We start from the raw sequence: 16,049 nt of genomic DNA on the forward strand, positions 1-16,049 counted from the left end.
AAAGAGTTATTGCACATTGTCTCCACAGAGCCAGTGCTCTCCCCTCCCCCAGTTCTGAATCTATAATGTTTAAAAGGTTGCTGGAAACCTTTGAAGAATGAAGGCCATAGATCTCTCCGAAATCCTGGCTTGAGAGGAACAGGAACTGCAGTACTACTGCAGTTTTGTGCTACTGAGGAAAGGCGGGGGGAATAGCGAAGCTTTGTAAATTCAGGAACTACTTTCTCCAGCAGGGTTAGAAGTAGACAGTGGATCAGAGTAAGGAAATCACTTTAGACTTGGGCAAGCCAAGGGTCTATACATAGTGCCTAATATAACCAGCTTTCCCAGCATTTATAAACAGCCTCAAACCCTTGAAAATTTTTCTCTAAGTGTTTTGTTGCTGCAACACCTCCACATGACCCAAACATAGCCTGAATAAGGAGCTGTGTGTTCTTTCGCTAAGAGCTTTGCTTACTAATGACTTCCTGGTGTTTCTTTTCCTTATGCCTCGAGTCCATTTGCTCCTCAATCTTAATCCCAGTCCTCTGTTTTCCTTCATCACTTTCCTCCTCCTCTCTTTCCCCTCTCTAGTCCACTCTCTCCCCTTCCCGTTCAATGTTCTAATTCGCCTCCCTTTTAAAGCATCTGTAGCACCTCATTTCTGCAGCCGTACGTTATTTATTCATCTCTCTGTGTCTCTTTTGTGCCTAAAGGCACCTGGGGCAGCTCATTAGAAAGTTATTTTGAAAACTAAATCTAGCTAAAACACCGCAAGATAAATAAGTGAAAGTGAGCAATAAAGGCTTGTAAAACCGTAATAGGAGGAAGCGCTCACAAACCAATTCAGGCAAAGAAAACAGTTGCAAAAAGCCCATGGGAATGAGATGGTCTTTACAAGCCATCAACACCAAGAGGGGGGAGCAGGGAAGTTTTGGACCTGCCAAGGGGCCACCACTGAGAAGGGCCTGTATTGCGTACGCACCCACCGAACTTTAGACGGTAAGGGATGTGGAGCAGGGCCTCTGCTAACGATCTTAACAGTCAGGCGGAATAATGTTGGGTTAAGGAAACACAAGTCCAGCCTGTATCAAGAACTAGGAGTCAGCATCTAGGATCTTAGGCAGACCCACATAGTTTTGTTCTGATCACGGTTTTCATGACATTGACACTTTTGACGTTGAGGGAAAGTGTCAGCAAAGTTGATGTTTGTCTGTGATGGCAGGCTACCTCAAGCAAGCCTGCAACTTATTTCTCTCTCCAGGTAACAAGGGGTAGTATCTTGCCAGCTACTAATGGTCATGCTGTTTCTGCTGAACTTTCTGGTTCATAGCACAGGGTGTCCCGTAAGGAAATAACATGCATTCTGCCACTAAGCTACCCTCCTTATCTTGAGCATTTTTTTTTATCCCTGACTGTCGCTTCTGTGAGCTTGCCTTCCACCCATTCCTTGTCTGTGTGTGGGTTGAAAATATCCTCCTATCTGAGAGTCAGTGTGGTCTAGTGGTTAAGAGTGCTGGAACAGGGTCCAGGAGACCAGGATTCAGCCACAAAGCTTACTGTGTGACCTTGGGACAGTCACTGCTTGCAGCCCAGCCTACCACACAGGGCTGTTGTGAAAATAAAATGGAGAAGGGAAGAACCTTTCCCCCCGTTTTAAAAGTCCTTAGAGAAAAGGTGGCGTATAAATGCAGAAATAAATACAATACGGTTGGATATTTTGACAAACGTTTATTAACAGGGTGTGAGATGATTTGGAAAGGAAAGCCGAGAAAGAAGCCGCCTTTTTGTCTTTAATTGGCTGTATAGGTTTATACTAACAATGGGAACTGTTTGGTGCTGGCTCTAACTGCTTTGGTGTCTTTCTCTCTGCCTAAAACCTTTGAAAACATCCTTTCCTCTTCTGTGGGAAAGACTTTAGAGGAATCTGACCAGCCAGTGCAGAGTGATGGCGAAGAAGGTGTGGCTGCTCAGGATCAGCTCTTGGGAGAGGTATTCATTCTCTTCTGTACTAAACATTGGGTGCTTGGTTGCTGACTCCCAACTATTCTGTTTGCTCTGAAATATTCATACCCCATACACTCATAGACAGGAGACTGAGTGGGGCAGGGATGGGGAGTCTCAGGCCCCATAGGGCTGAATGTGACCCTCTGGACCTTGTTGGAATTCCCTCTAGGCTATACCCCTTCCCCAGTCACATCCTCCTTGAGTGTTTTTCCCCATACTGGAATTTGTCCCTGAACTCTGATAACACCTCTTGCTTGCATTAGAGTGGAGGATAGAAGTGGACGAGAGATGTCTCTGTGTAGAAACCAGTATACATGTGTAAAATTTACATTAATTGCCCTGCCCACTTTTGCCTCTGGTCGTGCCCAGCACTTGCTCTGCACACTCTTGCCTCTGCCCCCCAAGAAGGGTTGTGGGGCTACCTTTGAAGGTGACCTGGAAACTACAACTAATCCAGAATGCGGCAGCTAGACTGGTGACTGGGAGCGGCCGCCGAGACCATATAACACCAGTCTTGAAAGACCTACATGGGCTCCCAATACGTTTCTGAGCACAATTCAAAGTGTTGGTGCTGACTTTTAAAGCCCTAAACGGCCTCGGTCCAGTATACCTGAAGGAGCATCTCCACCCCCATCGTTCTGCCCGGACACTGAGGTCCCGTGCTGAGGGCCTTCTGGCAGTTCCCTCGCTGCAGGAAGCCAGGTTACAGGGAACCAGGCAGAGGGCCTTCTTGGTAGTGGCACCCTCCCTGTGGAACGCCCTCCCACCAGATGTCAAAGAGAAAAATAACTACCAAACTTTTAGAAGACATCTGAAGGCAGCCCTGTTTAGGGAAGCTTTTAATGTTTAATAGGTTATTGTATTTTAGTGTTCTGTTGGAAGCCGCCCAGAGTGGCTGGGGAAACCCAGCAGATGGGCGGGGTATAAATAAATTATTATTATTATTATTATTATTATTATTATTATTATTATTTATTATTGTTATTATTACTACCATAGGCTGACAAAGGTCCACCATCCCTGTAGAAGGATGTGAGTGCAAGGCTGTGCATTTTCTGCACTAAAAATTACCCAGATTCTCTTGCACCAACGGGGGAAAAGAAAGAGTCAAAGTTTGCAGCTTGAGTAAATGCAACCATTAACCCAGGTTATATGTTTTTCCTGTGAAGGCTAGGCACTGGTTCTTCCCCCTGTTGCACAGTACAGCTTCTTAACTTTCTTTTGATATGGGCCTTGAGAACTGACATGCACCAGGGGGCAGCAATGCCTGGAAACCTTTTTTTTAGGACACCCACTTCCTAACTCCCCATTGCTTGTGGGGGGGATGGAGGTGCCTGGGGAAGAAGCATAAATTTCCAAAGCTGCTCAGTCTTGGGAAGGAGGCCAGTGGCTTTGGATATACGAGCCCCATGCATATTACATGGGCTTTCCCTGCTAATGGTGAACAGAGCAGAAGAGCAATAGGCTTGGGTTTCACTTTGTCTGCCATTAGCATAACCAGGAATGTATAGGCTACATTAAATACGCTGAAAGATTTTACTCAGATTAGCATCATCCCCTCTACAAGGATGCTACGCCCGCAAGGCAAATGCAGACTTCCTTTCCATTTTGCCCTCTGGGCTTTGGAGTGTTCTGATGCACATTATAAAGCTGGAATATACAAATTGTATTACTCAGTTGTACATACTGTCCTTCAAGAGGCCTGCCTTTCGAAGTCACTGGGCATTTTGCCAATTGCATTAGAAATGGACAGCTCGATAGATCTCTCAACCACAGTGGTTTGCTATTTGGGCATTTTGTCCGAATGACGTAGCGCCCAATCCTGTAGCTATTGACTCGCAAGTAAGACCCATTGAGTTCAGCGGATCTTACTCCCAATAAAGGGTGCATAGGGTTGCAGTCCTAAATACGCGCAGTTTTGTCACCAGGTTGGGATTCTCCCCCCCCCCCCATCAGGTTGCGGCAGGATAAAAGAAATTTTGTTGACACAACACTTTGTGATATATGTGCAGCCATAATAATGCTCTTCTTTAATAAGTTAGCAGCCTTTTAGGAAAATGACGGTACAAAAGCATATCAGTATATCTTTGTTTTCTCAGTTATGGATTAATGTAAATACAGTATCAAATCCACTCTAAATTCACATTCATTTCTGCCTATTAGAGTAAAAAAGATGAGACTGCCACTCCGCCATCTGCAGATGAAACATTTAACATTTCCGTCACTGGAGGTAAGGAAAAAATGCCCACATTTTGTACAGAACATCCGGGCTTTTAAACTTGGCTAAACATGAACCTTCCTCAGTTCTTTGTTAGGCTGCTGTGATGATGATAAGTGAGTTTCTTTGTTTTCCTTGTTGCAGATATAGACGGCTTGATCACTCAGGCTTTGCTAACGGGGAACTTTGAAAGCGCCGTTGACCTCTGCCTCCACGACAATCGCATGGCTGATGCCATTATACTAGCTATAGCCGGTGGCCAGGAGCTGCTGTCCAGAACCCAGGAGAAGTACTTTGCAAAGACACGAGGCAAAATTACCAGGGTACGCAGGCTTTTAAACTGGAAACGTGGGTAAAATATGGGCTCACAACCTCATCCTTTATTCAGAAGACCAGGCAGGCTTCTGGAAGTATCAGATAATCCATGCATCAAGTAAACAGGTATAATAGATGCATAGTAACGTGAGAGCAATTTGTGGGAAAGAATCAGTAGTGAATTTGAAGCCGTCGCTTATATAACAAGTCTGATCGCAAGTGGACTGTTGGCTGGCAGGTCCCCTCTGTGGCCATTCCCCTTAAACACAATTAATATTGATTTCAGTATAACCTTTAATTGTAATTAAGTTAGGAGACAGGGAACTCACGGTAGGGATGGGGCATAAAATCCTTCCTCCTGCTTCCAGTTTCTTTAACAATGGTTGATGGATCAGCCTTGCATGGGTACCAGCCCAATATTAGATAATGGAGGTTCTACATCATAAATGAAAATTCTCAGATACAGCTAACATGTAGAATTTCCCAATTTTATCTAGAGCTGTAGCATTTAATTGATTGCATTAATCAACGGGAAAACTTCTGATAGTCCTGTAAGAAGTGTCCTCGATTAAGCAGGCAGCAGTTCTTTAAGAAGCCAAAGAAATACAAGGGCTTATAAAAACGGCAAATGGCGTTTCCCCTTTCTCTTGCACACAGGAGGAATGCCTCTTGCACACCTGTTTTATAGCAGTCATCATAGTACACCATCTACAAACAAAGTGCGCTTCTCGTTTCTGAAGTCCGGCTTAGATTTCATGCAATTGACTAAGAAGTGTATGATTAATCCGGCTGAAGTCCTGGTCCTGTCATGACATTTTTCTTGCATTCTCTTATATTGAGCTGGAACAGGATAAGACTAAATTATATTGACTTGATCGCTGGATGAAAAAGAGAACACCGCCCCCCCCTTTCTTCCGAGGTGGTGTTACTCCTTAGTAAGCCACTCTCAACCAACAACCCCCCTCCCATCTCTTGCCTGCCCCTTAGATTTGACTGTTGTGACGCTTTTCACTCAGTTCCAAGGAATGTTCAGCCTCAACTTTGGCAGTCTTTGTGTTTCTATATGCCATCTGTTTTGCATTTTGTGAGAACAATTTTTCTCTCTTGCTTTGATCCCCGGTGTCCTCCTTCAGTTTTCTGGCCATCAGCCAGAGCAGAGATATCTGGGGATTTGTGTTCATATGTTCACGGGTTACTTTCCTGAGTTCAGCAGGAGTTGTTCGTTTCTAATGGCCCGATTTCTGCCATAGGCTTCTGCTGGTTTGTACTTGACATTCTCCATTGCCAGCAGAGCTCATTCCCTTCTTCGCCTCATCCTTCATTTTCCTTGAGGCTGTCAGGCAACTGGAGCAGCAAATGAGGCAGGGTCTTAAAAAGCAATGGAAAACATTCCATTTAGTTTTCCTACATCTTCTGAGATGAAAAGGCTGTATAAACACTTAACACTTGACTTGTGGCACTCTTGCTGATAAGATTGACTGCTGCTGGATTAAAGTATTCTGTGGACATTAGTGACCAGCAAGCTAATGGTGCAGTCAGCCAAGAAAATCCCCTGCTGCACACAGAAAGATGATTTCAGACTTTTCCATGTTGGCCCAATTCTCGCTGTAAAGGTAAAGGACCATTAGGGCCAGTCGTGGACTCTGGGGTTGCAGCGCTCATCTCGCTTTACTGGCCGAGGGAGCCAGCGTACAGCTTCCGGGTCATGTGGCCATCATGACTAAGCCACTTCTGGCGAACCAAAGCAGTGCACAGAAACGCCATTTACCTTCCTGCCAGAGCGGTACCTATTTATCTACTTGCACTTTGTGCTTTCAAACTTCTAGGCTGGCAGGAACTGGGACCGAGCAACGGGAGCTCACCCCATCGCGGGGATTCGAACTGCCGACCTTCTGATCGGCCACTCCTAGGCTCTGTGGTTTAACCCACAGCACCACCCGCATCCCATTCTCGCTGTACTTTTTATTAAAACAGAGAAAACATACACTGCCCATGCTGATGTTCTGGCAAGAATGTGGGGTGTGTGTGTGCCCACGCTTCTGTTGTTTGTCCTATGCTGTGGACATTTTTGAGAGGGCAACAGCAGTAACCAAGAGCTCTTGGCAGAAACTGTTTTGCTCTGTTTTTAGTGGCCCAGGGCTTAAATCTCCATCCACTTCTGCAGTAGCAGAGGCTTGTGGATCTGCCAGACCCAGAGGTGGGCTGTGCGTTTTAGAAATAGACCTTGGGGTCAGTCTTTCTTGCGGCTGTGCAAAGTGAGATTTCCCCAAACACTTGCTTTTCTTTTTTTCAGATGGAGCCAAGCTCCCCTCCTAAACCAGCTTCTTTTTTCAGTTGCCTTGTTTACTTTCTCAAGTGTCCTATCAATCTGTCCCACTTGACAGCTGTTCACACCTCCTCATGATTGAAGTCTCCCTTGTTTGTCCCCACAAACAAGGGAGTTATAGCCAGGTTTCTTTGGCTGTAACTAAAAAAGAAATCACTCCTCCGGGAGACGATGATAAGCAATTTAGGCACAGCTTTAGACAATCAAGTTCCTGAATTAGATTACCAAGATCCTGAAACTTCTAGTGATAAGACAAATGTTGCAGTTAATTGTGGCAGTCTTTGTACACCCCTTGGTTTCTGGAACCAGATAGGTTGATGAATAAAACATTTGATGGTGCCGACTAGGCAGAGATTAACGGGTGCAAAGTTACCTGTAAGCCACAAAGGTATACTGCACTTCTGGTGTTCTCCCTACTTCTTCTCATACTCTTGTTATTTCATAGATCTAGTTCTTCCTCTTGGTCCTCCCCCTCCAATGTTAGATGTGCCATCTTCCAACCTGTCAAATGCCTCTGTTGTTGGGGTCTTGTTTAGCGTGTGTCTGATGTCTACGCCAGGGGTCAGCAAACTTTCTGCAGGGGGCCGGTCCACTGTCCCTCAGACCTTGTGGGGGGCCGGACTATATTTGGGGGGGGGGAATTCCCCCCACGACTCTCCCCCCCCCTTCTGCACAGCACCAGATGAGCCCCAGTGGCTGCTTACCTGTGCCTTGCGAGCGGCAGGGGCTGGTGGCAGCAGACAGCGGAGGGACGATGAGTGGCTCGAAAGGTCTGGCTCCGGAGAGGGGCTGCTTAAAATGGCACTCAGCCAACCGCAGCTCAACAAAGCCCAGCCCCCTTCCTCCTCTAGGCAGGGTGGGGAGAAGCCGGGAGGAGGGAGGGAGGAGGTGTTGCCATGGTGTGTGTGTGGGGGGGGGAATGGCGCAGCCTGAACGATCAGAATCTCCATGTGGCGATTCTTGAACCGTCCGCGGGCCAGATCCAGAAGGCAATTAGGCCAGATCCAGATCCCGGGCCTTAGTTTGCTGACCCATGGTCTGCGCTATAAAATCCCGGGGGCTTAAATGTTTGTGGATGTGGTGAAGCGACACAGGAGGAGGTAGTATAGTGCACACGCACCAGTGTCCTGCGCTCATTGCACCTTCACCGTGTCCGAAGCTGCTGGGAGCAGAAGCAAGAGATCATGATGCTAAATTGTAAGTGAGGATGTAGTAAGGGAGCAGAGCTGTAGGGAGATTAAGATCCGTGAACCGCAGGCAGGAAATGGGGGAGAACATTTTTATTTATCTGTTTCTCAAGTGTTGGGTGCAGTGTTACAAACTGAGACAGGAAGGCTAGGAGCTGAATGGCACCTTAAACCTTGTTTATGGGCACAACAACGGACTATCTAAGCACGCTTTTTTAACAGCAAGAATATAAAGCTGAAAATGAATGAACTTCAGCTAAAATCTTGCATTCGTTTTTCACATGGTCCAGTCCTCATCTGAAGACTGCAAAAAAGAGCAAAGCCTTTCTTCCCCTGCTAATATTATTTAGAGGGTCTCTTCTCCAGTCTTCAGAGAGCAGCTGGAAGTGGGGAGGCAGAAAAAGGTCCTCCTTTCCTTCTGCTCTGCAGTTTTAATCTGAAATCTTCAGCGCAGTACTGCACCCAGAGCTCAGAAACTGCTCGAGCTAATGAAATTCCTTGTCACAAAACGCACCTAGAACAATGGGAGTTTCGAACGCAGGTTAGATGTGATTATCAGGCAGAGGGTTGTAGATGAGTCATCTGACTAGTCTATGACTTCCCTTACCTGATAATCTATTTTTCTATGTGGAAGAAACATTCAGTCAAGCAAGCCTCCACCTTCATTCTGTGGTGGTACATTCCGGGTTTCTCATCCGTCGTTTGTGAGAACTAGGCCTCAGAAAGAGGAAACCTTCAAAATGCTGTAGAGAAAGAAGTGGTTAGGGAGGATGTAGTTATTGGGTAGGGAGGAATTTTGAGTGTATGATCTTACACCCCAAGTTGGGATAATCACATTTTAATGTTCCTATATGTGAATCAAACCAAAAACAATTTCCTGTAGGCAGGGGGAAACTAGCACAACTGAAGTGGCTGGACTAAGACCTTTCTCCCTTATGTGCTAGTTTTCTACTTGCAAGGCTTTTTAAAAAATAGGAGAGACATTCCAGAAATGTGATTCCCACCCCCACAACCTGCAGCATGAAGTAATATTTTCTATTTTACCACCACATCCTGCTGCATGTGTAGATTAGGCAACTACAGATTTCGCTTGTACAAAACCATGACCCAAGATTACTGTAGCGTAGTAGTAACCAGTGAACAGTGTGCATGTCTTTAGATCCTGTTTTTAAAGCAAGCTTTTGCAGAACCGCTTTACTCTCTTGGCTAGGATGCTCAATCGGTAAATGCACAGCATTAGAACAGGGCAGTCATAATACACTTATTTGTTCTCTGCCTTTTCTTCTCAGCTCATCACTGCAGTTGTGACCAAGAACTGGAAGGAGATTGTCCAGTCTTGCGACCTGCAAAACTGGAGGGAAGCTTTAGCTGCCGTGTTGACTTACGCAAGGCCAGATGAATTTGCTGCTCTCTGTGGTGAGGAAACTAGACACAGATGAAGGTGTTGGGTTACTCTTTAATTAAAATGCAACGTATCTTTTTTATAGCTTGCATTTTCCTTCACTGAAATAAAATATGAACACATCTCATTTAGTAAGCAATTAAGCACACAGGATTATTATTATTATTATTTAAAGCATTTTTACCTTACCTTTCATCAGAAAAAGGTTTCCATAGCAGCTCCTAAAATATCAATGAAAAGACTGAGCAAACTTGCAGGCTTACATTCTTAAAAGGCACAGCACAAAAGGAAAAGGGGATTTGGAGGGATGAGGCAGGGAAGCAAACTCAAGCACTAATTCTTACAGAAAAAGTTATTATAACCACCAGCTGGAATGGATCAAATGACAGCATGGCTTTAGTAGCCTCCATTTCCTGGTTCCTATAATCATAGGTTTTTCATGATGTCTAGAATGGGCAGCTAAGATTAGCACCAACCATAACTTTGCCAGACTTGAATGTCGTAGCAAATGGTGGCTAGCGATAGCCAGCAAATGGAAGAGGGAACACTTGAGCCCTTGGCACATTCTGGTCATTTGGAATGCAACTTCTGAACTTGACATTGGTGCATTTTTAACAGCGCAGGTTTTAATTGCATGGATTCAAATATGCACTCTTTCCCTTCTAATTCCTAGATTTGTTGGGCTCTAGACTTGAAAGCGAAGGTGACAGCCATCTGCAGACTCAGGCTTGCCTATGTTACATTTGTGCTGGAAATGTAGAAAAGCTGGTTGCCTGCTGGACTAAAGCTCAAGATGGAAGCACCCCGCTTTCCCTTCAGGTAGCTCCTCGTTAACTGGTTCCCTTTTGGGTCTGGTCCCCTGTGAGATAACACGACACCTTTAAACTTTATATGAAATTCTGCTGGTAAAAAAAAGGGACCCACATGCAGATAGAAACTCTTTAATCCAAACTGGCCTGCTTCCCGCTTAACTATTTTCTTTTTCTTTCTCCCTGTAGGACCTCATTGAGAAAGTGGTTATCCTGCGCAAGGCGGTGCAGCAGACGCAAGTGGCCGACGCCAGCACAGTCGGGGCTCTCTTGGCCGACAAGATGAGCCAGTATGCCAACCTCCTGGCTTCGCAGGGCAGCACCGCTGCAGCTTTAGCTTTCCTTCCCGAGAACACCAACCAGGTAAACGGGCTCGGATTTTAATAATAATAATAAATTTTATTTATATCCCGCCCTCCCCAGCCGAAGCCGGGCTCAGGGCGGCTAACAACACTAAAATAGTGCAACATTATAAAAACATTATAAAAATTAATTAAAATCAAAATTGATGGCAACCATAAACTAAAGCTTTGTAAAGATTGCCAAAGGAGGGAGTCAGGCTGTGCCCTGACCAAAGGCCTGGTGGAACAGCTGTGTTGAAGCTCCCCAACATCTCCTGCCTGCCTGCAAGATGTGGAACACCCCTCATCTTGCAAAGATTAGATATATTTGTGTATCTCCTTGGGTCCCTGCTTCAGCATAGGTGAAAAATTATTCTGCTGCTGCAGTAACTCGAGTCCTCGTGCCTTCTCACGACTCTATTCTCCTGCCACCTTCTGTGTTGAATAACGAATGCACCAGTTCTCTTGATTGGATCCCGCTTGCTTGTGGGGTGTATGTGTGCAATTACTTGTGGTTTCTTTCCTCTTTGCAGCCAAACATCATCTTGTTGCGGGAAAGGATTTGTAGAGCTCAAGGAGAGCTTTCCCGGGCCCCAGAAGCACCAAAGGTACCTTACGAAAGACAGCCTGCAGCACCCAGGGGGAGAGTTGGACCTGCGGCTGGCCAGGCGCAGATGCCACAAGTCCCAGCCCAGCAATACTATCACCAGGTAACGGACACCTTCAGCAGCCACACTTCGGCTTCTGTGGACACCCAGCTTTGCTGCAGCATCATTCTGCCTAATGTTCTGAGCATTCAGCGCCCGCAGCATCTATATGAAGTGCTTCTTGCAAGTCTTTCCAGCAGCAGCTTCTGCTTGTGCTTTTTGCAGTTTGTACATGTGCTTTTCTGAAAAGCGATCATGGGAATCTTGCGAGCCAGCCTGCCTGAGTGTTCGTTTTGATGCCACACAAGCTTTTGCTGATGTGAAATGCTCTTTTAAATGCCGAGTGTTGTAGCCTTAAATCCTGCTTGAGATATTTTCACCTGCTTTCTTTTCTCCCCGCCTTCCACCACCCTTTGTGTTGCTTTAATTCCCTGTGCAGATAATGAATTTGGGGTGTGTTTTGCCACTACCCTTTCAGCTTGAAATAAGCTGGATAATTTGCTCCAAGGCTTATGGCTCCTCATCCTTTTGATATATTTGCCAGACAGCTATGATAGCAGACTTAAAACACAGTTAGGGCAGGCTTGTAAATACAGTGTTGTCTGGGTGATCTGTAGTGAGCAAGCATCTTCTCCAGGTGACCAAGCCTAGAAGTGTTTATAAGCTAAAAGAAAAGAAAATGTTTTATTTGACGCAACAAATGACAAGTATAAATGTTTGTGGAGAGGTGGCTCCTGAACGATTTTATAGCTTAGAAGCAGCCTATTTGCAAGGCTGTTCTTATGGATAGAGAGCATGAAACTTGTGCATCGTTGTTCTCTTGCCTCTAACACACCAGGAGAGACCAGCACCAGAGGCTGTGTCCCCCCTGGCTGTTGTCTTTGGGATGTGCACATTTTTCTCTTTTAAGCACACATGTTGTTGGCACACATCTGTCTCAGAATGGAGTGTGCCCCCGGGGGTGAAGTTGGAATCACTGTAATAGCAGCACCAGAGTGACTTCCCCGGACACACTGCCTGGGCAGTGGGTAAAGAGGTCCTGGGCTGCCCAGACGACAAGACCCTCCTCTCAGCCTCGCTGATGTGGTCCAAAGGAAAGCGGAGTGGTATATTGTAAATGGGAATGGCTCACTTTGTCTATGAAGACAAGTGCTGGACAGGCTCAAGAGTAAGTGCTGATTTCACCCCGTTTTCTGATGTGAAAGGCAAAGCACAAATCAATCTCTGTATGTGGCTGAGTCTTAAATGCAGGCAGAAGCTGCTGTGCTCTTTGGGTCTTGCTCCTTTCCTTTGTGTATCTTAATTACATAATACTATGTATTGATTCTGCAAAGAACATAATGTGTCTTATTCTTGTCTTGATTTTGTAATATCATCAGGCCTTTTGTTTGTGCGACAGCACTAATAGGTACAGAGTTCCAGCACCTCTTTTTTTGCTGCCCATAGCAGCCATTTTGTGCTGGCACCCATGGCACTCATCAATATAAGCACGGGCACCTCGTGTTGTTTTTTACAAAAACATAAAAGCACTGCATGGCATTATCCCAACCCAGCAGCTGCAATAGTCACAGAGCAGTCTGGTGCCCACGCTGAGTTTTATATGGCCAGGTATGCTGTGTATGTTTGTGTCTTCCCCACCCTCAGTCCACGTTCTCCACTTGTATGCTCTGGGAGTTCCTGTCTTCCACAGGGCTCTCTGTCGGTTCCTGCGTTCTAAAACAATCCAGGCAATCGAGTATTAGACAAGCAGCACTTGGCACCAAGACTGCAGCTTGTTAGGGATGCAAAACATGCCAAATAAAAGCATCCTAGTCAATCCAACAGCACTAACCAGGTGAAATCTAAATCACCGCTGAGCGTTCGCTGCCTTCTTCCCCTGAGCTTCTTCTCTTTCCCCGTGCTGCCTTGTCTTGGCTGCTTGGCTCCTAAGAATACAGTGATCGAGGTCTTAAACAATCATAACTGTTAAGCAGCATGGCAAATAGGGGGTTGGCATTGTTTGGTGTTTTTTGGGGGGGGGCATTTTTTGAGCATTCTGGCTGTTTTGACACCCTTTCGGACTTTTTCTTCTTCTTTTTTCATTTCGTTTTATTTTTCCATGATTGGTATCTCTCTGTTCAATTCAGGTTAGAGTTGCCCCTACTGTCACTACCTGGAGTAACAAAAACCCCACTGCCCTTCCCAGCCATCCTCCTGCAGCCTCTCCCTCTGAGACACAGGTATAACATTAATTATTCCTCTTTGAGCAGGATCTGCTCTCCTTGTTATTATTATTTTTTAAATAAAAATTGGACCCTTGCACACATATCCCTTTCTATGCCATTCCTATGCTCCCTCCCCGCTCCCATCACCTTTTTTATACACACTTTGCAATTCTCAGTGCGTTCCTTGCCATCTGGGAAGTAGGCACAGGTTTCAGATCAATCAGATTTCCCAGCCGGCCTTGCTGTATTTCAGGATGTCTTCTGGCCTGTGAATCAGATTTTGAGTTCAATCAACGAGGCCCCCATAGTTTCCACTGGGGGAACAGGTGGGCTTAATTCCTCCCCGCTGCCACATTTCTCCCTCCCTAACAAATTGAATAAATGATTTAGCCCTTAAAAGCACCTTGAGTTGACCGTCCCATTCCCCATAATGAATTCAGCGCACGTTAGGTTTTCTCCATTTTTTGGCATTGCAGGTGGCTACCCTGTTGCATGTTCTGTCTTTACATTCAAAGTAAGGTGGGAAGTGGAAAAGAATTGTGTGTGAGCTAATGAGTGCTTTGAGAGCAGGACTTTTAACTTTGCAAACTGTCATTCTGGGCCAAGCCTTCGCTTCATATGCACCTAACCAAACCTAACCTTTCTTCTCTTCCCAATTTGTTCCCCAGGGGGAAAACCCTCCTCCTCCAGGGTTTATGCCAGGGACTGTTAATCCCAGCGCACCACCACATCAGCCGGCGCCTCCTGCTTACAATATGTACTCTCAGGTCGCAGCACAACAAGCGTATCCACAACGTGAGTAGCACAGTCTTCCTAGTATTCCCCCCCCCTTTATTCTTATTACGTTGAGCTTGGTGTGCTATAAACCTAGGTTTGTTGTTGTGGCAACCCTGGTGCCCATGAAGCCTTTGAACCACTCCCTCCCCATCACCGCTGCCATGGTCACATGGGGGGTAAAAGTGGTCACATCTTTCTCCCTTGAAAAGTACCTCGACCTGAAGGAGGAAGTTGTGAGAATACGTTCATTCTGTCAGCACCCTGAGATCTGCAGATGAAGGGTGGTATACTACTACGACTACTACTACTACTACTACATACACATACCCTGGCAAGGCAGATTGGATGGTAAGGGGCCTGTTGTGCTACTGGGAGACCTTGCACTGGCTTCTGCTAGAGCATCCAGTTAGCTGAATCTGGACCAATGTTGTGAATAACTTGGCAACTTGGATTATTTTCCCCATTGTATCCCAAGAGCGTGGGATGGCTTGTACCTTTTATGACTGTGAAGGATCTTAAACCTGCTCTCTCTTCTTTCTTTCTTTCTTTCTTTCTTTCTTTCTTTCTTTCTTTCCTCCTTTCCTCCTTTCCTCCTTTCCTTCTTTCCTTCTTTCTCTCCCTCCCTCCCTCCCTCCCCCTCTCCCTGTAACTCTGTTCTCAGCCCACCATGCTGCTCAGGTTCCCTTTGGGATTGACAAATTTCTCTTCAGGCATCATAGAGGCATTAAATAAATGAGCTATGGATTTTGCAGTGAAATAGCTGCAACCTTGTGATATTCATTTGATTTCTTCTCTCCCCATCTCCCCTTAATAACTCATCTGGTAACAGCACTTAACATCCAAGCAATTTCTGCCAGGCAGCATGGTGGGGAGCAGGGAGAGCTTTTGAACAGACGTGTCAAAGAATTTTTGAACATTCTCCTTCTAAGGAAGAAATGGCACTTGGCTGAACAATGTGCCTTCTAAATTATTCAGGGCGAGCTGCATACGTGTCGTTGGTCTCCCCACGCACCCACCCCCCACTGCCCTTGTCTCTTTTTAGCCCCCTAGAGCAGGGAAGGGGAGATCCTGTGGCCCTCTGGGTCGCATTCGGCAGCAGCATCTCACAGGCAACAGATTCCCCCATCCTTGACCTAGAGATCGATTATTAGAGATTAGGCGCCAGGCAAAAACGTTCCTCTTCAACCAGGCTTTTTGGCCAATTAACATTATACAGTGGTGCCCCGCAAGACGAACGCCTCGCAAGACGAAAAACTCGCTAGACGAAAGAGTTTTCCGTTTTTTGAGTCGTTCCGCAAGACGAATTTCCCTATGGGCTTGCTTCGCAAGACGAAACGTCTTGCGAGTTTGTTTCCTTTTTCTTAAAGCCGCTAAGCCGTTAATAGCCGCCAAGCTGCTAATAGCCGCTAAGCCACTAATAGCCGTGCTTCGCAAGACGAAAAAATCTCAAGACGAGACTCGCGGAACGGATTAATTTCGTCTTGCGAGGCACCACTGTATGGCTTTCTAGTGGGGTAGGAGAGCTGAAAACAATGCCAATACATTTCACATCTGGCGGCCAATGTGCCCTTTTGGGTTCAGATAGTACATGGGTAGACAAGTCTAAAAAAATCTGGGACACAAATGTTCCTGGCCCTCTAGTGCAAGCATAGGCAAACTCGGCCCTCCAGATGTTTTGGGACTACAACTCCCATCATCCCTAGCTAACAGGGTCAGTGGTCAGGAATGATGGGAATTGTAGTCTCAAAACACCTGGAGGGCCAAGTTTGCCTATGCCTGCTCTAATGGCTATGGAGGCTCATTTGCCTTATTTACCCATGTCTAGGAGGCTTAGTTT

General features: G+C 45.9%; 1 protein-coding gene across 12 annotated transcripts in view; it reads left to right on the forward strand.

The window, feature by feature from the left end:
• Positions 1-16,049, forward strand: part of SEC31A (SEC31 homolog A, COPII coat complex component) — a 59,098-nt gene that overhangs the window by 23,960 nt on the left and 19,089 nt on the right. For 7 of the 12 annotated variants that reach the window (XM_081020685.1, XM_081020681.1, XM_081020683.1 and 4 more), the window contains 9 exons: positions 1,894-1,971; positions 4,150-4,216; positions 4,349-4,527; positions 9,322-9,448; positions 10,108-10,253; positions 10,433-10,606; positions 11,118-11,294; positions 13,358-13,450; positions 14,104-14,230. In XM_081020685.1, the coding sequence (XP_080876811.1) occupies positions 1,894-1,971; positions 4,150-4,216; positions 4,349-4,527; positions 9,322-9,448; positions 10,108-10,253; positions 10,433-10,606; positions 11,118-11,294; positions 13,358-13,450; positions 14,104-14,230 (1,168 nt within the window). The remainder of the gene's footprint in view (positions 1-1,893; positions 1,972-4,149; positions 4,217-4,348; positions 4,528-9,321; positions 9,449-10,107; positions 10,254-10,432; positions 10,607-11,117; positions 11,295-13,357; positions 13,451-14,103; positions 14,231-16,049) is intronic. The other 5 variants (XM_081020691.1, XM_081020684.1, XM_081020692.1 and 2 more) reach the window with 2 other exon arrangements.

Source organism: Podarcis pityusensis, assembly GCF_964106645.2.
Source record: "Podarcis pityusensis genome assembly, chromosome: 9".
Lineage (NCBI taxonomy): Eukaryota > Metazoa > Chordata > Lepidosauria > Squamata > Lacertidae > Podarcis > Podarcis pityusensis.